Source organism: Myxocyprinus asiaticus, chromosome 7 (assembly GCF_019703515.2).
Source record: "Myxocyprinus asiaticus isolate MX2 ecotype Aquarium Trade chromosome 7, UBuf_Myxa_2, whole genome shotgun sequence".
Taxonomy (NCBI): domain Eukaryota; kingdom Metazoa; phylum Chordata; class Actinopteri; order Cypriniformes; family Catostomidae; genus Myxocyprinus; species Myxocyprinus asiaticus.
Window position 1 is genome coordinate 2,397,092 of NC_059350.1, and position 25,341 is coordinate 2,422,432.

The window sequence follows — 25,341 nt, forward strand, 5'->3', positions numbered from 1 at the left end:
TTCCTCATGCTACATCTGACAACCTGGATTATCATTCATTACAATAGACAAATGCAGAAACACCTATTAATGAACCAGACCTAAGACAGGCCAATGCCAAGTCATCAATTGTTAATGCCTACAAATTGCAGTAAACTTCTGTCATAGTTATCTTACAAAAACTGAAGGAGAAAGAACATGTATGGTGTAGGTCACTAAACAAGTTGTAATTTACATCTTTTTTATAACTGATTTAATCTCAGCACAAAACACCACTAAGACGTGCACATCCACGTCAAAAAGCTCAAGTAAACATTAAAGTAAACCACAAATAGGCAAACCGTCAAAGGATAACAAAAGGATTTGTTACGCAAATGAACAGCATAACAAAACTAATCAAAATGATGACAGACTTCCAATATTTATCAGTTATTGTGATCTAATACAAACCAGTGCATCAACAACACAACAGCTCAACGCAATGGCACCACAATTTATTGAAATTATGAACATTGCAATTTAACTGATCCAACCAGCAGCACATTGGAAAAAAAAAGCTTTTAAAACTTACCAATGAAGTTCACTACGCAGGTCTACTCTGCACCCAGTAACTCCGATGCTCATGTCAACAGCTTGAAATAAATATGATCGAAGCTTTTGATTGGCTCAGGGGCAAAGGCAAACTAGCCCCTCAGGCCATCGTTGAACACTCGTTGCATATGTGCATGACGTTCTCTAGATCTCCATTGATTAACATTGAGGATGATCATAGGATCATGAGAAGGATTACATCAAGATGTAAATTTGAATGTAGGTGCGGAATTATATAAATAAAATTGTCTGCTTTTGTCTTGGTGATTAAAAATAAATAAAGTAATAAAATCATACCGGATGTTATTTATGTTTATTAGCATGCAGCAGTTAAATAAAGAAATATTTCAATAATGTATAATAATTAAGAAAATACTAAGCTATATAATTTACCAATTGACATCAATAAGAAAGGTTGCTACTATATAATAATAATAAAAAAACTTGGGTCTAAATGATTATGGCAATCCCTTCACCAAAAAAAAAAAAAATGCTAATAAAAATTAAATAATAATAAAAAAAACAGTAAGTATTAATATAAAGTTAATTAATTACATTTGATATTAATTAGGTTAATTTCAAAAGTATTGACAGCCGAACAAATAAAACTTTCATGTTCATTGTATACACTGATGTGCCAAAACATAATGACCACTCACAGGTGAAGCAAATAATTATGATCATCTCCTAACAAGGCCGCATGTCAAGATCTGGGTAGATTAGATGGTAAGCAAACAATCAGTTCTCGTAGTTAACGTGTTGAATGCAGAAGAAATGGGCAGGAGTAAAGACCTGAGTGACTTTGACAAGCGCCAAAATGTTATGGCCGAACGACTGGGTCAGAGCATCTCTGAAATGGCAAGGCTTGTGGGGTGCTCTCGGCAGCAGTGGCGAGTACCTACAGACAGTGGTCCGAGGAGGGACAAACCACAAACCGGCAAAAAGGTGTTGGGCGCCCAAGGCTCATCGATGCGTGAGGGCAACGAAGGCTATCCCATCTGGTCTGAACCGTCAGAAGGACTACTGTGGCACAAGTCACTGAAAATTTTAATGATGGTTATGGGAGGAATGTGTCACAACTCACAGTGCATCGCACCCTGCTGCGTATTGGACTGCGTAGCCACAGACTGGTCAGAGTGCCCATGATGACCCATGTCCACCGTCGAATGTGGCTACAATGGGCACTAAGTATCAGAACTGGACCTTGGAGCAGTGGAAGAAGGTCGCCTGGTCCGATGAGTCTCGTTTTCCGTTACATCTCATGGACGGCTGCGTAGGTATACGCCGTTTACCTGGGGAAGTGATGGCACCAGGATACACTGTGGGAAGACGACAAGCCAGTGGAGGGAGTGTGAAGCTCGGGCAATGTTCTGCTGGGAAACCCTGGTCAATTTGACATGTGCCACCTACCTAAACATCGTTGCAGGCAATGGTATTCCCTGATGGCAGTGGCCTCTTTTTAGCAGGATAATGCACCCTGCCACACTGCACACATTGTTCTGGAATGGTTTGAGGAATATGATAAAGAGTTCAAGGTGTTGCCCTGGCTTTCAAATTCCCCAGATCTCAATCCGATTGAGCATCTGTGGGATGTGCTGGACCAACAAGTCTGATCCACAGCGGCTCCACCTCACAACTTACAGGACTTGAAGGATCTGCTGCTAATGTCTTGGTGTAAGATACCACAGGACACATTCAGGGGTCATGTAGAGTCCATGCCTCGGCGGGTCGGTGCAGTTTTGGCGGCACACGGAGGACCAACATCATATTAGGCAGGTGGTCATAATGTTTTGGCTCATCAGGGTATACTGTAACTTAACTATTTGTATATACACAAGTACTTATCTGAGACTATAGCATGTAAATAGTAACATCCAAATTGTAATGTTGCGCTGCTGCTGGCAATAACGAAGACAATGACGAAGAAATTAGGAACTCAAGTGCAATTTAATCCAAACGTGAAATCCCAAACAGTAAATCCAAATGTAAATAAAATATAAACATGAACTTGACTATGACATAAACTTGACGCTTGGCTTGGCAACAGAGTTACATTCACACTCAATACTTGACAATGGAAAACATGAGGGTTTAAATACATGGACATGGGAGAACAAACCAATGAACAACAGAACTCTAAACAGGATAATTAAACAATAAACCAATGAAAACAAGACACATGAACATGGAGGGAAAACATGAAATCACATGACAAGGGAACACATGACATGAAACAGGAAATAACTTTCAAAATAAAAGACATCAAAAACATGAACACACACTAAACATTACACAAATAATGACAATCACTTTTTAACAGCACTTCTGTAGTGCTTCTCATCCGCTGAACATGGACACTGAAGTTTTTGATGAATTTTGTGGGGCATTTTTGATGGTTCTGGGTTGCAGTCCAGGCAAAATAGCACTCAGCAGCTTCACATACTGCTGCCTGACCTGGAAGTCAATGAGATGAGAGGAGCTGAGTGAGTTTAAGTGTTCAGTTTAACCTCTGAAATTCAGGAACTTTAAAATTATACTTGGTATTGCATAAAGAAAATATTATAATCTTTCATGTCTTTATTGAACACATCCCATTAAAGATTCACAGTGCTGTGGAAAGAATTAAGTGAACCCTTGGATTTAATAACTGGTTGATCATCCTTTGGCAGCAATAACCTCAACCAAGTGTTTCTTGTAGCTGCGGATTTGACCTGCACAATGTTCAGAAGGAATTTTGGACCATTCTTCCTTACAGAACTGTTTCAGCTCAGACAAATTCTTAGGATCTATGGTGTTAACAGCTCTCTTGAGGTCATTCCACAGCATCTCTGTTGGGTTAAGGTCTGGGCTCTTACTGGGCCACTGTGGATTTTCTTTTTCTGAAGCCATTCTGTAGTGGATTTACTTCAATGTTTTAAGGTCATTGTCCTGCTGCATCACACAACTTCAATTGAGCTTCAGCTGGCGAACAGCCACCCTGACATTATGGGGGGGGGGGAAGGACCCCCCCAATAATCAAGACAAGCAAGTACAACCCCCCCCCCAATATTTACACCATGTTCGATAGAAATATGACGTTTAATCCAAATCTACGCCCTTGCCTGTAGGATATCTTGTTAAATTTGGGAATTAATTCTTCCCTCGATGTTGGCAAGCAGTCCATGCAGCAAAGCAGCCCCAAATCATGATGCTGCCTCCACTGTACTTCACTGTTGGGATGATGTTTTCAAGTTGGTATGTGGTGCCCCTTTTACACCACATGTAGTGCTGCTTGTTCTTCCCAAACAATCCAACCTTAGTTTCATCAGTTCACAAAAAAATTTCTTAGTAGCGTAGTGAAGTGCCAAGGTGGTCTTTGGCACGGAGCAATGTTTTTGTTGGAAAGCAGCAGATTCCTTCGTGGTGTCCTGCCATGGACAACATGCCTGTTTAATGTTTTCCATATAGTTGACTCATGAACAGAGATGTTAACCAGTTCCAATGATTCCTTCAAGTTTTAAGTGGTCACTATAGGGTTCTTTTTTACCTCACTGAGCATTCTGCGGTGTGCCCTTTGAGTCATCTTGGCTGGACGGCCACTTCTAGTGAGAGTACCCACAGTACTAAATCATCTCCATTTATAGACAATTTGTCTAACTGTGGACAGATGAATATCTAAGCTCTTCGAGATAACTTTGTAACCATTTTCCAAGGGTGATCTGAAGATCAAACCAGATATTAAGACTAATTTAAACAAATGCTGGAAATTCCAAAGGGTTCACATACTTTTTATTGCCACTGTATATTATATATATATATATATATATATATATATATATATATATATATATAAAAATACAGGTAATGAAAATTATACAGAAGCATTTGGATAACATTTTTGTTTTGTTATCGAACCTGAATATATAGAATTAATTTATGTATAAAATTAAGTATAAAGGAAAAATATAAAACATCCTTCAGTACTGTTATCCTACTAGTTAAGTATAAGACGACAGACCTCATCATTAAACACACAGTGGATCAGGAAGATAAAGGTTCCTTGCTGAGAGTTCAAGCTCAAGAAGACAATCTCCACAATTTTACTGCTATTAGTGAAGAAACCCAGAATCCAGGGGCAACCAAGTACCACAAACTGAGCCACTGTTTTAAATACCATAATTCTGCAGACAGAAATTATAAGCAAGAGAATAAAACACACTGAATGGATGTCTTTAAATGATCTCTTAAGAATGTTTAAAACACAGTGTTTGTTACTTGATCTGTTTAATCTGTGAGACTTTGGCGTTCAGCCTTTTGAGAGTTGAGTTCACACTGACAATAATGCTGATGAAGAGAATCGTGTTTATCTGCAGAAAACAAAGACAAGTCACCATCACTTTCTTTTCCATTTGGTATAACAGTTCTTGTTAAAATATGTAAAACTTACTGCTAGAATGAAACAAACAGGTCCCAGAAAACTCCAGATAAAGCCATTTTCCCTTCTTATCCAACATCTGTTTATGGGGAAATACTCAAAATATATAGTAGAAAAATATCAATAGATTATAGTGAAATGAATTATTAAAAAATATTACACCTACATTTTAATTTAAAAAATGTCCAAACTCACTTTTCACTGCCATAGCCTTCAGGAACCAGCCCAGCAGACACGCCCACCACAACCAGAGCAATCACATATCCAATAACAATCATGAATCCGCTGCTAAGCACCTCCCTCTGTTTGGAGCTGATCTGTGATAGGTTCTTCACACAGATGAAAAGCAGCACACCTTCAATGAGCATCCACACAAAGGAGGAGAGAAAGAAGAAGTGCAGAACACCTGATATCACAGCACACAACACCTGGAGACAATGAGAGACAGAAAGAGATTGTAGTTATTGTAATTCTATAAAGAACAATAGCTTTCATCTGGAGTTGTTGCAGTAATTCTTACCTGATTAGGGTGTATGTAGTTCAGGAACTGTTGTGTGAGTAAGAACAGAAGATGAGCCAACAGTAGACTCAAGCAGATGTTGATTCGAGCCACATTGTTCACTCCAGGATTCCACCGACAAAAAGCAAAAGTCAACAGGGCCAAACTGAGGTACACCAGCCCCACGATCACAGCCACCAAATTCAATATTTCCATAAGTGGATCATCCTGAGAAAATATGTCACATCTAACAGGAAACTCAGCATAATTTTCTGCTCCAGATAAAAACGTCCTGGTAAATTGCATAACCTCCATTCCCTGATGGAGGGAACGAGATGTTGTGTCGATGTAGTGACACTAGGGGTCACTCTTGGGAGCCCGAAACACCTCTGGTCTTTGAAAAAAGGCCAATGAAAATTGGCGAGTGGTATTTGCATACCACTCCCCCAAACATAAGGATATAAAGGGAGCTGGTATGCAACCACTCATTCAAGTTTTGTGCTGAGGAGGCGAGACAAGGTCCCGGCCATTTCAGCAGGTAGTCCAGCGTTGTGGCAGGAGGGACACAACGTCTCGTTCCCTCCATCAGGGAACGGAGGTTACACAAGTAACCAGGACGTTCCCTATCTGTCACTCACTCGACGTTGTGTCGATGTAGTGACACTAGGGGTCCCTATACGAAACGCCACAACTGGCTGAACTGTGTTACGTGAACTGGCGGTGTGTGACGGGCAGACCACTGTGTGCCTCGTAGCAGCACACCAGGCCGACACGTAACCTCGGGGACAAGTCGACTGCCCAAAAGATAGAGACAGGCTAGCCCAGTTGTGGCCACTTATCCTCTCTTTTTTTCTCTCCCCAAAAAAAGAGTGAAATTTGTTAACCTACTGGGGCCACCAGGTCTATGTCGGGGGGGTGTCACTCCCAAGGGGAAGACACCGCGGAGACCACACCCCACTCGGGGGGGGTTGTATTTTGAGGGGAAATACGTCACATGGTCTTGCCAAGCTTTGTCGGAAGTATGTCATGTGGAGAAGTCCCATGGTAGGTCCCACCCTACGGGGGAGGAGTTTCTACAAACATGATCACTGGGGCAGAGAGGCCTCACAAACTGAAAGGGAGGACCTTGTACTGATACGCCTGACCCTCGAATGCAAACCACAGGTAGGGTCTATGTCGAGGTAGGATCGAGACGTGGAAGTACGCGTCCTTCAGGTCTACCGCCGCAAACCATTGCGACGCTCGCTAGAATGCGTTTTTGCGTCAGCATCTTGAACGGGAGTCTGTGTAAAGCCTGGTTCAGTACTCGCAGGTCGAAGATTGGCCGCAACCCACCACCTTTCTTTGGTACAATGAAGTAGGGGCTGTAAAACCCCTTCTTCATCTCAGCCGGAGGGACAGGCTCTATCACACCCTTCCGTACAAGGGTAGTGATTTCCACATGCAAGGTAGCGGCGTTCTCGCCCTCCACTGAGGTGAAGTGGACGGCGCTGAACCTGGGTGGACACCTGGCGAACTCAATCGCGTAGCTGAGTCGGACGGTCCGGACCAGCCATTGCGATGGGTTGGAAAGTGCAAGCCACGTGTCCAAGCTCCGGGTGAGGGGGACCAAGGAGACAATCTCGTCGGACGTACCGGCGGGTGGGGCCTCGCGGCGGGGCAGAGCTTGAGGTGCCACGTCGTGTCGTGGCCGTGCTGAGTTCAGGGACATCGAAGCACTTACCTGGCTCCTTGTGCCCACCCCTGGAACAGCCTGGGACACGGGAGGAAGAGGCCTGTCCTCGTGATCCATGGAGACCTTCACATCGGGGGCGGATTTGTGCCACAGCTGGGCGAGCAGGGGCAGGGAGACTGCCGCTGGAGTGCCAAACCTGCCAAAATGGAATGGTGGACGGTGGTCATGATGACGGCCGTGCACACAGGGTATGTGACCCAGGGAACAAGGAAACCGCTCTTTTGCTGAACTCTTGGGCACCGCAGCCACTTGGGCATGCGGTGAAATTAAATGAAAAGGTAACAAAAGATTCTCCTCCCGGCCCTCCACTGGGGGATGGAGTGGTCTGCTTACCAGCTCCAGAGCAGCGGGTTTCCTCGTCCCCGGGTCGCCCGTCTCAGGGGTGCCTTGGCTTGGTGGACTTACAGGAGAGCCATGGCGTGCAGGGCGGAGGTGGCTTGTCCAGCGGCACCGTAGGCTTTGGCCGGCAGGGACGACGTAAACCAACAGGCCTTGGGTGGGAGCTTTGGGCGCCCGTGCCAGGTGGCGGCGCTCTGCAGGCATAGGTGCACCACGAGCGCCTTATCCACCGGGGGGATCACCGAATAGCCCTTGGCCACCCCACCGTCGAGGGTAGTGAGGGCGGGGGAGCTGAAAGATTGGGACCGGGCAGTAAAAGGTGCCTCTCATGACCTTGTCAGCTCCTCGTGCACTTCCAGGAAGAAAGGAACTGGGGCGGGGTGTGTCTGTGAGCGGTGATCAGGGCAGACGAGCGTGCTGGGGAATGAGAGGTCCGTGGGGGGATACCCAGTGGAGGTGGTCGCATTGGGGTCCCTAAATCGCCCCCAGTGCTAGCCGCGCTGGCCTCATACCCGTAGGTAGAAGGACCGAGGTGGGGAGCCCCTGGGGTGGCTTGCTTTCTTACGAAGGCAAGCCGCGGCTACAACGTTGCCATGGTCATGTTCTCGCAATGAGTACGTGATCCATCCACGAACGCTGTCTCCACGTGGATAGCGCCCAGACACGAAAGACAGCGATCGTGACCGTCAGAAGGCGAGCGATAACGACTGCAACCAGGAATAACACACAAACGGAAGGGCATCTTTAAAAAGACATTCCATGTGTGCCGCTCTTTTAGAGAAATATACTCTTTTAGAATATACTCTTTTATTTCTGCCGAAGCGCCCAGGGGTATTCTCTGCAGTGCACCAGTGCAGAGGGGGGAGAAGCCACTGAAATGCACCATCAGATCCAGCAGAGGTGAATGAACAGTCGTGAGAATTCAGCTCAGTGAGCATCGACCGTTCGGCTCCAAAGAGAATATCTGAATGAGTGGTTGCATACCAGCTCCTTTTATTCCCATATTTTCGGGGGAGTGGTATGCAAATACCACTTGCCAATTTTCATTGGCCTTTTTTCAAAGACCAGAGGTGTTTTGGGCTCCCAAGAGTGACCCCTAATGTCACTACATCGACACAACTTCGAGTGAGTGACAGATAGGGAACTAATTTCAGTGTTTCTAACTCTTGTAAATACTTTTAGGAATGAATAAATGCTGAACATATTCAATGGTTAGGAAACCCAAATCCTAATCAATGCAACCAACAAACAATGACAAGATGGTACACTGGAATAATTTAGTTTGTATGCAAGAATGATGCTTTTATCCAAAGCAACCACTCGGTATAAATGTCACCTGTCTGACCTGTTCTCTTACCTCTGGTGGGCTGCTGGTTTGCATGATGAGAGCGAATGTTGACAGATGATCACAGGAACACACAGTGTGGCTGCTGTTGGTCTTTACAACAGAACAACCATCTACAATCCATTCGCTGATATTCCAGTACACACAGGACAGGTTACCTCCAGAGACAAACTCCTTCAAATTAACAAAAAACATCCAGAACATTCAGTGTCAATGTTCACAGTCATTCATCACTGCTCAAAGACTTGTTGGCCACACTTAGCCACTGTACTTAGAAACAACTAATCTGAATAGTTAGATTTGTGAAGAGACTTTGAAAATTGACTGATTGATTGGTAATCAGTAAAATCTTTTTCCTAATTTCCCAGTTTGCACTTTTTGTGCAACATGTGTTCAGTGTGTACACTGTGGTATGCTGCAACATTTGAGATAAAGGTAACTCACTCTGATGTGTTTTAGTGTGAAGTTGACTGGTTTGGCGAGTGCTCTGTTGTCAGTTTTGGGAAGGGTAGCTGAGATCACAGTGGACATCATGGTTTTAACTGTGTCATCTGATGTGTTGAAGAAGTCAGGTCTCAGCACGTTCTCCATTGTGTTGTAACTCATGAAAGCCACAGCAGCTGATTCTGTTAAGATAAAAATGAAAAATGAAAAGTGTAAAAAAATTAAAATAAATAGTATGATTTCTCTTTCTTCAAGTTTTGGCTATGAAACCATCTATTTCATAATAATAATTGCTGACACTGTCACACTTGCAATGTCAGTAAGTATTGGTGGTGTAAGTCAGAAAGGTGACGTACTTGTTTCATGGTTGTTCTTGGCGATTCCAATGAGATCAATGTCCACAGAAGCATTTGCCGTGTCCAGCTGAGGGATTTGATTTAAGGAGACCTGTGGTCCAACCATGAAAACTTGTACCTCTAATAAAAAAAATAAAAAAAACACAAAATGTTTAGGATGTTTTCTTTCTTTTTTTATAGAAGTTGATTCACTTATCATTGAAAAGCCTAGCCAGTAATACATGAAGACACTATCTGCACAACTGTCCTTTCTATAGCAGGCACGTGCCGTGGGCTTTGAGACTGGGTAAGTTTTAATGCACATAATTAAACGCTGTGCCCAAAACACATTATACAGGTGAGTGTAATGTCAAGGAAATGTTATAGACATAAATTGGTGCTAATAATAATAATCCACCAGTCAATGGAAACAATTATGTCACAGTGGCGAACTTTATGACCAAACTGTTTTAAATACAGGACAGTAATATTGCTCATATCAAACATATGAAAGATTTTCATATATTGAACCGATCATGTTTATGTCCGTTAAATCATACAATGAACCATAGTGCCAGAAGAGCTTGTTCTGACATACAACAAAAAGAAAAAGTAAAGATTGCAAGTTACTAGTTTTACTACGTTACTCATTCCACAGTTCAGAAACACTGGAATGTACAGCAGCAATGAACTAAGCTGACCACCAAAGACAACAGTCTTAACCTGAGTGCACAAGGCAAATGTAACGTAAACACGGCAGTCATCCCTTCATATATATTTTTAAAACAGACACTGTGCTCTAATGTTAGAGCTGTAAAACAGACAATGATGGGTTAAGGTGACCTTAGGGGGATGGGGGGAGGTAACCCACGCAGTAATCAAAACAAGCCCAATATTTCCACCATGATCAGTGGAAATATGGAAAAATGCTTCATGTTGCATTTTTTGTATATTGTATTGTAGTGAAATGCCAAGGTTCCTGGTTTTTGGTGTGCAGCAATGTTTTTGTTGGAAAGCAGCAGCTTCCTACCTGTTTAATGTTTTCTGTATAGTAGACTCATGAACAGAGATATTAACCAGTTCAACCAGACAACACAAGCAGGACATGACTGCCAGATCACCACTTCATAGCCACAAATTATTCAGAAACAATGACCTAGTATCAATAACACAGATTTTTAATAAACATATTAAATAACACAAAATCCACACATCTCTCCTTGCAAATGAACATCTCCTTCACTTTGCTGTAAAAGTCGCCCGCTTGTTTAACTTTCAGTAGCCTCTCTTTCTCAATTTTTAAATGAAATGACCTTTGCCAAATACACTTAGTTCATCAATGCTTACATTATATCCATTTTAGCGCTTAATAACACATTATTTATGTGAACTTGAACAAGCTGACGCAAAACAAAAATCTAGCCTATCAGACAGCGTGACTGAAGGATGGAGCTTCTGATTGGCTCACTCGTTTAGGTAAGCATGCTTACCTTGGCCATTTGTAGTAGCGGGCGTGATTCAGTTTGAATGAACATATAATATGGAATGAATGAAAGGGCGGTAAACAATGCTTTGAATCAGAGGAAGCATAACATAAAGTGCTTATACCTCAGAATGGCACCAAAGCGAATAAATGAATAAATGTCTGTGCTGCTCAACTGATGAAAGATGATGAATTTGAATGAAAACAGTAGTTTATATTAACAATTGTATTTAAATATTTCATAGTGTCATTTTTCTTTTCACACTTCTGTTAGATGAGCACTGCTTACCCTGCTTATATGGACGGCACGTCCCTGTTCTAAAGGCCTACTCATTCCCACAACGAACTAAATACAGTAACCAACTAACTACGGTAACTAACTAATTAACTAACTAACTAATTGTCTGTCTGTGTACCTGCCTAGTTGTCTGCTCTTTTCAGTTCTGTTCAGCCTTTCATCTTACAGTATATCCTTCAGGTCTGCTTTGAAATGTTGCAGCACTTCACATACTACAAACATTATTGGCTCCTCGATTAAATCTCCTGTGTTGTACCAATCGTCATTTTACGTCATCTGCTAAATGAACTTAAAAAATACTCTGCTACATGAGCAATTGCAAGTACAAGCATCTGTTAACTATTAGGAAACCCAATAGGTCAAATGTTAGTTCATACATACGCTAGACTATTTAAAGTTCTCAGCATCATATCTAATATTGGTCATAGTTCACTTACCTACAGTATCAAGAGTGAAACTGACCGAGTCACTTGTGTCTGTTGGCTTCACTAGTGTAGAGATGAGTTTCTCGCTGGCTTTTAACACACGGTTTCCATAAGTGACAAGTTCATCTGGGCTACTGGATGAACCTACAATCTTCTCTGAAGTGTTCAGGGCCACGTCCAAAATTTTGGTCACATCCTAATTTATTAATCAGATACAGATACATCTACTGTAAATGTCAAGAGCTACGAATAAGTGGATAAGTGTATTGTTATTTAGATCATCTATCATCTATGCCTAATGAACAAAGATTTTAATATTTTATAATCTCACTTTCAAAGGAAGCACATCAGCTGTAATGTTCTCTATCAGGTTAAGAAGATTCTGCACACATCCTCCTGTGGTCTGACTCTGAAATCACAGTTGAGTTTTACAAATTAAACAAAACCAAAACAGACACTGTGTGCACTGTGAAAGTAGCATTTGTTATTAATGTTTTGTAATTATTATTTTAAAGTCAAAGATTATTGTTGTTGTTCTCTTGAGAGTCTAGACCAGGGGTTTTCAAAGTGTGGGGCACACCTCCCCAGGGGGGCGCTAGAGCATGTCAGGAGAGGCGTGGAGAGTGGTACAATTTTTAATAAAAAAATTCATATGTATGTATGTATGTATATATATATATATATAGAGAGAGAGAGAGAGAGAGAGAGAGAGAGAGAGAGAGAGAGAGAAAGTTTAACTATTATATTTAAAACATTATTTAAACAGTTCTGAAAATAATAGGCAATATATATATATATATATACAGGTGCATCTCAATAAATTAGAATGTCATGGAAAAGTTCATTTATTTCAGTAATTCAACTCAAATTGTGAAACTCGTGTATTAAATAAATTCAGTGCACACAGACTGAAGTAGTTTAAGTCTTTGGTTCTTTTAATTGTGATGATTTTGGCTCACATTTAACAAAAACCCACCAATTCACTATCTCAAAAAATTAGAATATGGTGACATGCCAATCAGCTAATCAACTCAAAACACCTGCAAAGGTTTCCTGAGCCTTCAAAATGGTCTCTCAGTTTGGTTCACTAGGCTACACAATCATGGGGAAGACTGCTGATCTGACAGTTGTCCAGAAGACAATCATTGACACCCTTCACAAGGAGGGTAAGCCACAAACATTCATTGCCAACTGGCTGTTCACAGAGTGCTGTATCCAAGCATGTTAACAAAGTTGAGTGGAAGGAAAAAGTGTGGAAGAAAAAGATGTACAACCAACCGAGAGAACCGCAGCCTTATGATTGTCAAGCAAAATCGATTCAAGAGTTTGGGTGAACTTCACAAGGAATGGACTGAGGCTGGGGTCAAGGCATTAAGAGCCACCACACACAGACGTGTCAAGGAATTTGGCTACAGTTGTTGTATTCCTCTTGTTAAGCCACTCCTGAACCACAGACAACATCAGAGGCATCTTACCTGGGCTAAGGAGAAGAAGAACTGGACTGTTGCCCAGTGTTCCAAAGTCCTCTTTTCAGATGAGAGCAAGTTTTGTATTTCATTTGGAAACCAAGGTCCTAGAGTCTGGAGGAAGGGTGGAGAAGCTCATAGCCCAAGTTGCTTGAAGTCCAGTGTTAAGTTTCCACAGTCTGTGATGATTTGGGGTGCAATGTCCTCTGCTGGTGTTGGTCCATTGTGTTTTTTGAAAACCAAAGTCACTGCACCCGTTTACCAAGAAATTTTGGAGCACTTCATGCTTCCTTCTGCTGACCAGCTTTTTAAAGATGCTGATTTCATTTTCCAGCAGGATTTGGCACCTGCCCACACTGCCAAAAGCACCAAAAGTTGGTTAAATGACCATGGTGTTGGTGTGCTTGACTGGCCAGCAAACTCACCAGACCTGAACCCCATAGAGAATCTATGGGGTATTGTCAAGAGGAAAATGAGAAACAAGAGACCAAAAAATGCAGATGAGCTGAAGGCCACTGTCAAAGAAACCTGGGCTTCCATACCACCTCAGCAGTGCCACAAACTGATCACCTCCATGCCACGCCGAATTGAGGCAGGAATTAAAGCAATAGGAGCCCCTACCAAGTATTGAGTACATATACAGTAAATGAACATACTTTCCAGAAGGCCAACAATTCACTAAAAATGTTTTTTTTATTGGTCTTATGATGGATTCTAATTTTTTGAGATAGTGAATTGGTGGGTTTTTGTTAAATGTGAGCCAAAATCATCACAATTAAAAGAACCAAAGACTTAAACTACTTCAGTCTGTGTGCACTGAATTTATTTAATACACAAGTTTCACAATTTGAGTTGAATTACTGAAATAAATGAACTTTTCCACGACATTCTAATTTATTGAGATGCACCTGTATATACTGTATATATTTATCAAGAATCTTTGTGAAGTTTCTCTGATATTTGTCAAGCATGCCATCATGTACATTGTGTCACAAGGGAGGCCCACTGTCTTTGACTTTGGAAACCCCTGGTCTAGACAATGCATAGAAGGTCCTTCAGGTCCATAAACAGATAAGCTCATTTCATATTCACAATAATAGCAACAGACAACAAACAATATAACTATACAGAGTATAAATACACCACTGTATAGTAAATACAAATATATTTTAATACAACTGGTACAGGTTAGAGAATACTGTAGGTCCATCTCTCAAACCTCAATTTCAGAAACTTTTCACAACTTACCATGCAGTTATCCAGTAGTGTTATATTTATTCCTGAAATGAGGAAATTAATTATTGAGACATTATATACATTAATTAAACATCACTGTTTTAAAAGTCTTTGGTGTCTATAGTGTCAAAAGTCTGTATCTTCTAGCATTCTATAGTGATGTGCTCACCTGTAGTAGCTGGACTGGATGTGATATATTTGCAGAAACAGGAGGAGGAAGTATTACCAGTACATGTACAGTTCTCTTTATTACCACTGCAGTAACAGCCATTATAACGGCAATGTTGCTCATATCTTGAATAATAAAACTTAAGCGCATTTATGTCACAATACATGCGGTAGTGAGGGCTGTTGCAGATGTAGGTGCCATTATAATAGCCAAATTCATAGACTGGGCTAAAAGCAGCAGGCATAGTGATGTTAATGCCATAATTTGTGCAGAAACAGGAAGAGGAATAATAACCATTGCATGTACAGGTGTTCGTGTTACCAATACAGTCACAGTTATTTTGCCAGCAGTGATGGTGATTTCTCCAGAAATGGAAATCATGAACACTTTCATTGCAGTACAGTTTGTACTGAGCACCAGTGCAGATGTAAGTGTCATCATAAAGCCCACATTCATAGACTGGACTAACTGCTCCTGCTGGCTCAGTGACAGATTTTAAACCTGAGAATAGGAAAAACACGATCAACCTCAAACTGATACAATTTACAAACACATTTGGAAAAGAACATTTCAAAATTTGAATACGTTTTCAGTTTCCATTTTTGCAGATACAGTTTAGCAGAGATGGACCACTGGTAATAAAATGAATTGGAGAAATTCAGTGGTGAATTCTCAGGGCCAGCAAAGCCTTCTCTGCTGGCCTAACATGTCAAATAAATAAATATTTTTCATCCTTTCATTCTCAATCACCTTTATGCCTATGTATTTTTAATCGCTTTCCACTCTTAATTAATCTACAGACAAATAGAGAAGAACGAAAAGTTTATCCAGTCAGAATGTATTCCTTGATGCTTACAAGCGAAACATGACAGCTGTTTCACAAATCAGTGCGTGAGTTTGAGCTCCACCCCCTCAGGCCTTCAGAATTTCTTCAGAATCCCTCAACAGTGCAAATGAATGAGCAACTAAAGTCAGACTGTCAGATTCATCAGCCAATCAGATTGATTTATTTGTTCTTGGTGGGTGTGATCTTTAGGATATGTCCCGGTCAAGGCCTTCTAGCTGGCTTTGAGTGACGCAATCACGCTTTAAGTGATGTACGTAATTTGAAAGCGAAGAGCGCGAGATCTTGCTGTCGAGTCGGCTGTCATCAACATTGAGAAAGAGATCCTTATGGATTTAAAAACACGAGATGTTCTGCACGATCGTGCGATTGCTTAATTTATTAAACAGGAAAGGAGGACTGATTTTCACTTCAAGTAAATTGATGTGCTTTTTGCATTGTTATAGCATCATCAGGAGTTTTATAAGTGTAAATTAGTCTGCTTGAGCATTCAGTGTCAGATCAAGTTTTGAAAAGTAGTGCTGTGTTCCTTTCAACTCGGAAAGTCGGATTTTACAACTTCCTACTAGGAAAAGTGCAATGGAATGCATCTTGAAGTCAGAATTAGAAATTGTAGGCTCGTGCAGAAATTCTCAACTCCGATTTGGCCGAGATGCAGGGGCATGATGTCACAAAAATGTCCACACTCAGGGAGATATACAAAGTAAGTAATAAACATTCACTTTATTAAGTAATATCGATAAATGAGTTTGTTTCCACATTACATGATATTAAAGCTTGTTTAACAAACGCCTGCAGAAACAGGTGTATAAAACATTATAATCTCTTTTGATAATCGCACACCTGAAGCACAAATGCTAGTGCTGCAGTATTGTTTATCAGTTGGGTTGCTAGGAGACATCTCTAATGAGTGTGAAACCCCTGCTAAGTTAACGGGAGCGTTGCAGTTCCGAATATCGGGGAATGGAAAGCGTTTATGGTCGGAGATATCAAGTAGGAATATCCCACATCCAACTTGAATGAAGCACAGCATAACCGTGTACCCTGATGAAACGAAATTTATTGCAAGCAACATTTAAATCACAAATATTATTAGATAGATTTTTTCAGGTATTATAGACCTCCTTGGTAGATTCATATGAAAAATTATGATTTTTGACATTCATTTCACAAAACAGTCATGCTGCAGTTAAAATTAGGCTTGCTTGAGCATTAAGTGTCGTTTCAAGTTCTGGCTTTCGTGCGCGGACGTGTTTTTAAAATGTCAGGTAGTATTACTAGTTGACTGCCGCGTAATGTATGATGGGCATACGGCATCTTATCAATTGTGAAACTGTGTTTTATTAATGGCATGAATCGCACTGAAGGCCTAGACTTAAAATTCATGGCCCGCGGCTGGAGAAATTGGAGCACCCAAAAGGTGTAAAAAAGGAAGTCATGCCTTACAGGTACAAGAACCAGTCACCTTTTAGATACAGACATTGCCTGTCAATCAACTCGAGAACGTACATATGCATTAGCATTAGCTGAACCAGTCTTTTTTGTACCTTTCACTGAAGGATTTGAATAGGATGACTGCACACAGAGGCACAAACACAGGGTATGCAACATATGTACTGAATAGATGCCACAGAAAAGGGGACGCCAAAACAGGGTACGCTCACGGTTCAACAGTGAATTTTTCAAGGAGGTGATTGATATTTCATAAATGGTAGTTGCGCCCCTGGCTGCACGTGAGGTGGGCAGTGTTGGGCTGAGGATGGTGTAGATTCAGTCCATTCACTGGCTTACACTTACTCAGCATAACAAAGATGATAGTCGACAGTGCTCTTAAAAAACCTGTCAGGAAACATAAAAATAAATGCAGCTTAATTTGATTTCTAAATTCAACTTTCTGAATGAAGTTCTCTGAATTTCAAATGTATGTGACAAAGAAGTAAAGAATAAAGCAAGGCTTACAGGTTACATGAATACATTGATATTATTGACTTATTACTTGATTTGACACAAAAAGAAATCTCTGCCCACCTGACCTGAAGAATATTTCAGCTCTGTAGGTCCATACAATGCAAGTGAATGGTGACCAGAACTTTGAAGCTCCAAAAAGCACATAAAGGCAGCATAAAATAAATCCACACGACTCCAGTAGTTAAATTCATATCTTCTAAAGCAATTGAATCGATTTATGATGAGAACAGACCAAAATATAACTCTTTTTCACAAAAGATCTTGACATTAGCAGTCTTGTCTCTCTTGATTTCAAGTTCGATTGCACTTCCTAGCGCCATCTACACATGAGTTAACAACTAGGAAGTATAATCGAGCTTGAAATCATGATTGTGCATAGAGACTGCAGTGGCAAGATGTGAAGCAAAATAAAATGACTTATATTTTGGTCTGTTCTCACCCAAAACTGATTGGATCACTTCTGGAGATATAGATTTAACAACTGGAGTCATGTGGATTACTTTTATGCTGCCTTTTTGTGCTTTTTGGAGGTTCAAAGTTTTGGTCACCATTCACTTGCATTGTATGGACCTACAGAGCTGAAATATACTTCTAAAAATCTCAGTTTCTGTTCAGTAGAAGAAAGTCATACACATCTGGGACAGCATGAGGGTGAGTAAATGATGAGAGTCATTTTTGGGTGAACTGTCCCTTTAAACTGTGAACTAATCAGAAACTCTAGTTTTTTTTTTTTGTTTTTGTTTTTTTGTTAATGGGAGTGATAGAAGTGTGTGGCACACGCAGCAGAGGGAACATTTCTGTACAGTAGAAATATATCAAGTGAGTCTTTATACAAATTTGAATGGGAAAATAAAACATTCAAAAGAAGAACACAAGAAAGAAAGAAAAAATGACTCACTTTTAAAAAGGATTGAAACCATTATGAAATATGAGTCCACTGTGTCGATTATTTTATCCAACAAACCAGATCAGCAATTGGGTTTCTGAAATACTTAAATAAAAAACAAATTAGCAGGATTGCATTTTGTTTTCCATGTCTTTTAATGTATTTAATTTTGAAACATTGTCATAACTTCAGTTATTGATTCAGTGTCACTTGTTAATTGGTTTCTATCTCATAATAAGTCTCATTAAGTTGTTTGCCCTTGAGTGTATAATTAGCACTCTTGTTTCCCTTGTTCTTTATCAGGTTTTGCCTTTTGTTGGATGCAAGTGTGTTAGCTCTTTTTGCCTTTGCTATTTGACTTTGACTCGACTAAAGTGTATTAGACTAGATAACCTGTCGAGATTCAGGATTTCTCCAGCACACGTTATCTATCACAAATAAATGGTGAGAACAGCAAGGTTATAGAAGTTGATAGATTGGATTGTAACTCTAAAGCAGTTTTTATTCTCTGAAATGTATCATCTTCTGTATGTAAAGAGGACCTTACCTGATATGAGTCTCATATCGCGATCCTCTCCTGACAGGAAGGACAAACAAATATTTATGTGTATAGCGCAGTTCATTTGCTTGTTGAGGAAAATTCACACTTCAACTTTCCCTATTATTCAAATTCTAATTCAAATGAATAAATTCATAAACGTATATCAGACCCTTGGCCAGTTCTCTAATTTAATGCATGACAAACCCTATATAGAATTTTTATTTAATATGGCAGTGCAGATTTGATAATACTTGTTGCTTTTGAAAACCTAGACATTTTTCTTTTTTTTAAGCTTAATTTAAATGCAGTTACAGCAAAAGAGGTAAGGAAGCGTGACTTAAAGAGTGCTAAGAAGATTTAAGGTTAATTTTGAATGTTTCTTACAACATTTAACAGTCGGTTAGATGTTGGTGGGATCTAATTACCTAAAAAACAAACAAACAAAAAAATGAATTTAAACTACATTTCAGTACACATGAATTATGCATAAAAGATGCTGCAGTATGTTTGTATGACTGGGATACTCGAGTCTAGATTCAGACTCGATGGTCTAAAGCCCAACTATATCCATAAACTGATAGTAGCAGCCCTGATATTGATGCATTGCTTTTCTTAGTTGTAAAGGTTGCAGTAAGTTTAAAATATTGATTTAATGGCTAAGTGCTGTGTTTACAGTTGTAATTTGAACTCGGTTGCAAGAAACCCCTTAAAGGAATAGCTCACCCAAAAATGAAACGTCTCTCATGATTTACTTTCCTTTAAGTAATCTCAGATGTGCATGACTTTCCTTCTTCAGCAGAACTGAAGTGATGATTTTTATAAGCACATTTCAGCTCTGTTTGTCCATACAATGCAAGTAAACAGGTGCCAATAGACTGCTGGCTGTTTGACGGTCCAAAAGTCATATTTAGGCAGCATAAAAGTTATCCACACGACTCCAGTCGATCAATTAATGTCTTCTGAAGCAAATCGATAGGTTTGTGTAAAAAATAAATGGATAATTCAAACTTTATTAACTTATTTTTAACTTAATAAAAATAAAATAAAAAATGCTTCCTGCCAGCACTCAACGCATCACAGATCTGTCGCGTGTTGTAAGCGTGATGGCGAGTTCGCGCGAGAAGTCGGAAGTGTGCGGTTTGTATACAACAGAGGAACAAACATCACGTGAGAGTTACGTCATTTCAAACAGCAATACAACGCTGGCCAGAAGAAATTATTTAAAGTTAAAAACATTTTAATTATCGATTTGTTTCTTACACAAACCTATCGATTTGCTTCAGAAGACATTCAGGACTTGGAAAAAAATCCGAGCCCCAAAGGCTCGAGTCCAAGAAAAAATGCATCCAAGTCCGTGACAAGTCCAAGTCCATTAAAACTGGATTCCTGACTTGGACTTGAGTCTGAAATCGAGTACCCCAACTCTAGTTAAAATAAAAACTGATGCGCTAGTCCTACAGTACTGTGCAAAAGTTTTAGGCACTTGTGAAAAATGTTGCATAGTGAGGATGTCTTCAAAAATAATGAAATAAATAGTTTTCATTTATCACTTAATGTCATACAAAGTCCAGTAAACATAAAAAAGCTAAATCAATATTTGGTGTGACCACCTTTGATTTAAAACAGCCCCAATTCTCCTAGATACACCTGGACACAGTTTTTCTTGGTTGTTGGCAGATAGGATGTTCAAGCTTCTTGGAGAAATCACCACAGTTCTTCTAACTATTTAATCTGTCTCAATTGCTTCTGTCTCTTTATGTAATCTCAGACTGACACGATGTTCAGTGGGGGCAATGCCATCTGTTGCAGGGCTCCCTGTTCTTCTGTCTATTTAGACTGTCTCAGTTGCTTCAGTCTCTTTATGTAATCTCAGACTGACTCGATGTTCAGTGGGGGGCTTTGTGGGGGCCATAACATCTGTTGCAGGGCTCCCTGTTCTTCTTTTCTAATCTTTTCTATTTGCAAAATTAATGTTTGGGAGTCTAACATTTATATTTCCTACTGACACACTAAAGCTGAAGATATAAATAACCATCTTAAGACAAATGTTTTTGTGAAACATCTTATGTGCCTAAGACTTTTGCACAATACTGTATATTGTCTTCTTTTTATTTATTTTATGCGTCAAATTGGCAGCCAGCATTTTTGAATTTGCCATTTTTGCCATTGGTGAGTCTGTTGTGATTATATGTGTTGGTAGTTTGTGACACTCTTATCATGAGTGAATGTATAGGGGCTAATGAGTATTTGTTTATGATGATGATGGTTAACAGGTGTAGAGCTCTAGATTACATGATCTCATTAATATTAATGAGCTAGCTATATGTAGCTTTATAAAGGGCTGTTCAGCCATGACGTCAATTTACCATGGGAATTTCCATTTCCAAGATTTTCCTGTTTTATAAGGGCACTTTTGGATTCATGAGTAAAATAAGGTCTGTTGTCTGTTTGAAGCCATCATTTGCAGCTACATGCAGCTTAAACATTTAAGTTTGAGGTGTGACTTTGTGTAATTTATGTTGAAAAAACAAACAAACAAAAAACATCCATGTTTTTTCAAGTAAGGTTTACCATAGACCTAACTTTATTCATAAATCCAAAACTGCCAATATAAAAACCCAAATCTTGAGGGAACCCATATGGCTCAATAAACTAATTATATTTTGCAAAACTCTGAAACATTTGTCAATAGGGCCAAAAGTATAGCCACCATATGTAAACAAAATGCATGTATAAATTATTTTAGTGTGATAAAATTGCTTACTAAACTTTTCTGTGTAAAGTTATATCAAATTTTTATCTAAAATTGGATAACTAAACTAAAATGAGCATAAAAACAACAATTTAAACAACTTTACAGCTCAAACAGTACACGTTTTAATGGAAGCTTTTTCTTTTTTATTTTTTTTGTGGATTTTCTCCCCTTTTCTCCCCAATCTGGAATGCCCAGTTCCCAATGTGCTCTAAGTCCTCGTGGTGACGTAGTGATTCGCCTCAATCCGGGTGGTGGAGGACGAATCTCAGTTGCCTCCGCGTCTGAGACCGTCAATCCGTGCATCTTATCATGTGTCTTGTTGAGTGCGTTACCGCGGAGACCTAGCGCATGTGGAGACTTACTCTATTCTAAGCGGCATCCACGCACAGCTCATCAAGTACCCCACCAAGAGCGAGAACCACATTATAGCGACCACGAGGAGGTTACCCCATGTGACTCTACCCTCCCTAGCAACCGGGCCAATTTGGTTGCTTAGGAGATCTGACTGGAGTCACTCAGCACACCCTGGATTCAAACTCGTGACTCCAGGTGTGGTAGTTAGCATCTTTACTTGCTGAGATACCCATTATAAGTTTCACATTTCTGCCTTTAAAACCTCCAAAAAATTGGCCCCATTCACTTTCATTGCAATTGCCACACTGGAAACTTTTTTTTTTTTTCTTTTTTTTTTTAGAATAGGAGGGACAAGTCAAAATTATTATTATTATTATTTATTTTTATTTTTGGTAATCAACTTTATGCCACAAATGCTGTTGATTAAGTTTAACTTAAACCCAGGATATTCCTTCCAGCTCAAATATACAGTGACTTCACAATGTCATCACAACTTAACTTTAGTTAATGCACAATCTCACCATTTGAACACTAATAACTGTGACGAGGAGGGCGTGGCCGGGCCGTAAGGATGGACGCCTGGCGCTGAATTACACCAAACAGCCGGGAGAGGGATAAAGAGGAGCCGGAGATGCCAATGAGAGAGAGAGAGAGAGAGAGATGCATGCATGCAGCCGACGAACGTGTGCATTCTGCATTGGGCCGGGAAGGCCAACAGTGTGAGCGACACACGGAGCTGTGTGTGTGCTGGTGAGTGTGTGCTTAAAAGCAGTTTGATGTTCTATCCAAGTGAAAGTGTGTCTAATTAAAGTCTTCTGTGAACTGTTCACCCGGCTCCCGCTTCCTCCTTCGCAGGGAAGGTAGAGATCTGGCATAATAACATTTTTCCAAAAACTGTTCACAAAATGGAGACATACTTTTAGAAACAAACATCATTATGTAAACAGGTAGTCCACTGTGTATTTGTAGTTTTAGTCATCAAACCAGATCAGCAGTTGAGTTTCTGATATAATTAAGAAAAAAAATTAATAAAAAAGCAGCTGTGTGGTATAACCGCAAAAGTTGATACATTGATAGTAGTAACAATACATCATTCTGTTTCCATGGCAATTTCTCATTACAAATATATTTTGTTAAAGATGATCTTACCTGATGTGAATATACATGTTGTGCTCCACACCTGACATGGCTGAATACAAATAAATATTTGTGTGTGTCAAGGACATTTAGTTATCTGTTCATAAGCCTGATAAGGAAAGAAAAATACCTCTTTCCCCCTCAGCAAATATTCAAATTCATATTCAAATGTATAATATAATGTAACATAACATTAAAATTACAATATGATCAGGACCCCTTCAATTTTCAGAAAAACCTGTAAATATCTTTGCAACTTCACACCAATGTAATCTAGATAAATTACTGTAAGATTGCAGAAACAATGTGAACAATACAGGTTTGGTTTTGTGGATACAGTATGAGGTAAATACAGCCTCATCTGAGTAAAAGTGTCTATTTGCACAAACAAAAACTACACATTTGCATGTCTTTCACATTTTCTCACAGAATATCATACACATCACATGCAATGGAACATTCTAAAGAAAACCCCTCTTAGTATATTCAAAATAGCTGTTTACATGGTAAGGCCATGAATATCAACACTCAGAGAGACAGTCATGCCACACAGAGATATAGTGTGAGTGACATACAGGTATGGAGAATAAACGTTGTTGAGAAGTTATGAGTAGGATTAGCAATTTCAAAAGAGGACAGTAAGTGCGAGCTCAGTTTCTTTGTACCATATGCTTTTTTTAATGGTGTTTATAATGTTGAGAATATTGGTAATTGTTTTGTCTCAGTGATTTATATATATATATATATATATATATATATATATATATATATATATATATATATATATATACACATTTAATACATTCTACCAGATAGCATGCAGTAGTTTTAAGTGGTAATTCAATTATGTTTAAGAGTCTTATAGAATTATTTAAGGAATTCTGTTCATCATTTATTGACTGACATAAGTAAGAAATGTTATTTTTTGCTAACACTTTTCAACATGTTCTCTTTGTTAACAATAGTTAACAATATTAGTTAACTAACAATGAACAATACTTATTAAGCATTTATTAGTCTTAGTTAATGTTCATTTCAATCATTTTTAAAATCAAAAGCTGTATTTGTTAACATAAGTTAAAGGGTTAGTTCACCCCAAAATTTACTCTCCTTTAAGCCATCTCAGATGTGCATGACTTTCCTTCTTCAGCAGAACTGAAGTGAAGATTTTTATAAGCACATTTCAGCTCTGTTTGTCCGTACAATGCAAGTAAACAGGTGCCATTAGACTGCTGACTGTTTGATGGTCCAAAAGTCATATTTAGGCAGCATAAAAGTTATCCACACGACTCCAGTCGATCTTCTGAAGCAAATCGGTAGGTTTGTGTAAAAAATACATAGATAATTCAAACTTTATTAACATCAGTGACATAAGTGCAATGGCGCATTCACACAAGAAGTCAGTTCTGCTGAAGAAGGAAAGTCATTCATATCTATGATGGCTTACGGTAATGTAAATCATGAGAGAATTTTCATTTTTGAGTGAACTAATCCTTTAATTTAACCTGTTAAAAATGTTGTCTATGGTGGGTAAGGGACCGTCTGAAAAGTCCACACATTGTGATACAACATGCTAAAACTGTGGAAGGTGTGGTAAGAGACCTCCTAAAAACATCAGCCAACACTGCCATACAAAGAAGTAGTTACTGGATGTGTGACATGTAAAGAATTAAATTCGGCACCTTGTTCTTTCAGTTAATAACTAAACAACTGCACGTGCACTGTTTTATTAATTGTTTAATAAACTGCAATGTGATTTTATTACTCTTACCAAATGAAAGGGTTAAAAGGATGTTTTGGTCATTGTTGTCTAGTTTTCCAAGTAGTTTGAAACACCACTTGAAAAACAGTGTTAAGCGTATTGCTGAGGAAAACACTATGGAAGACACGGCTAATTTATTTCTAAATGACTGGCTTGAGACATCGATCCCAGATGAAATGTTTCCAATGATGAAAGTCGACAGTGCTCTTAAAAAAACCTGTCATGAAACATAAAAAAATTAATAAAAAATAAATATAAATATATATTCAAATATATGCAGCTTAATTTTGATTTCTAAAGTCAGCTTTCTGAATGAAATTATCTGAATTTCAAATG

The 25,341-nt window shown here is 39.4% G+C and overlaps 1 protein-coding gene across 1 annotated transcript; it reads right to left on the bottom strand.

The window, feature by feature from the left end:
• Nucleotides 1-2,613: 2,613 nt before the first annotated feature.
• LOC127444189 (adhesion G protein-coupled receptor E3-like) lies at nucleotides 2,614-14,740 on the bottom strand. The gene is made up of 12 exons (XM_051703435.1): nucleotides 14,602-14,740; nucleotides 12,219-12,296; nucleotides 11,900-12,083; nucleotides 9,703-9,822; nucleotides 9,347-9,528; nucleotides 8,915-9,076; nucleotides 5,505-5,711; nucleotides 5,180-5,412; nucleotides 4,997-5,063; nucleotides 4,825-4,916; nucleotides 4,568-4,730; nucleotides 2,614-3,024 (listed from the first exon to the last, which is right to left on the bottom strand). Exons 1-12 carry the CDS (start codon nucleotides 14,602-14,604, stop codon nucleotides 2,908-2,910), a joined length of 1,608 nt encoding a protein of 535 aa, XP_051559395.1. The 5' UTR covers nucleotides 14,605-14,740; the 3' UTR covers nucleotides 2,614-2,907.
• Between the last annotated feature and the right edge of the window lie 10,601 nt (nucleotides 14,741-25,341).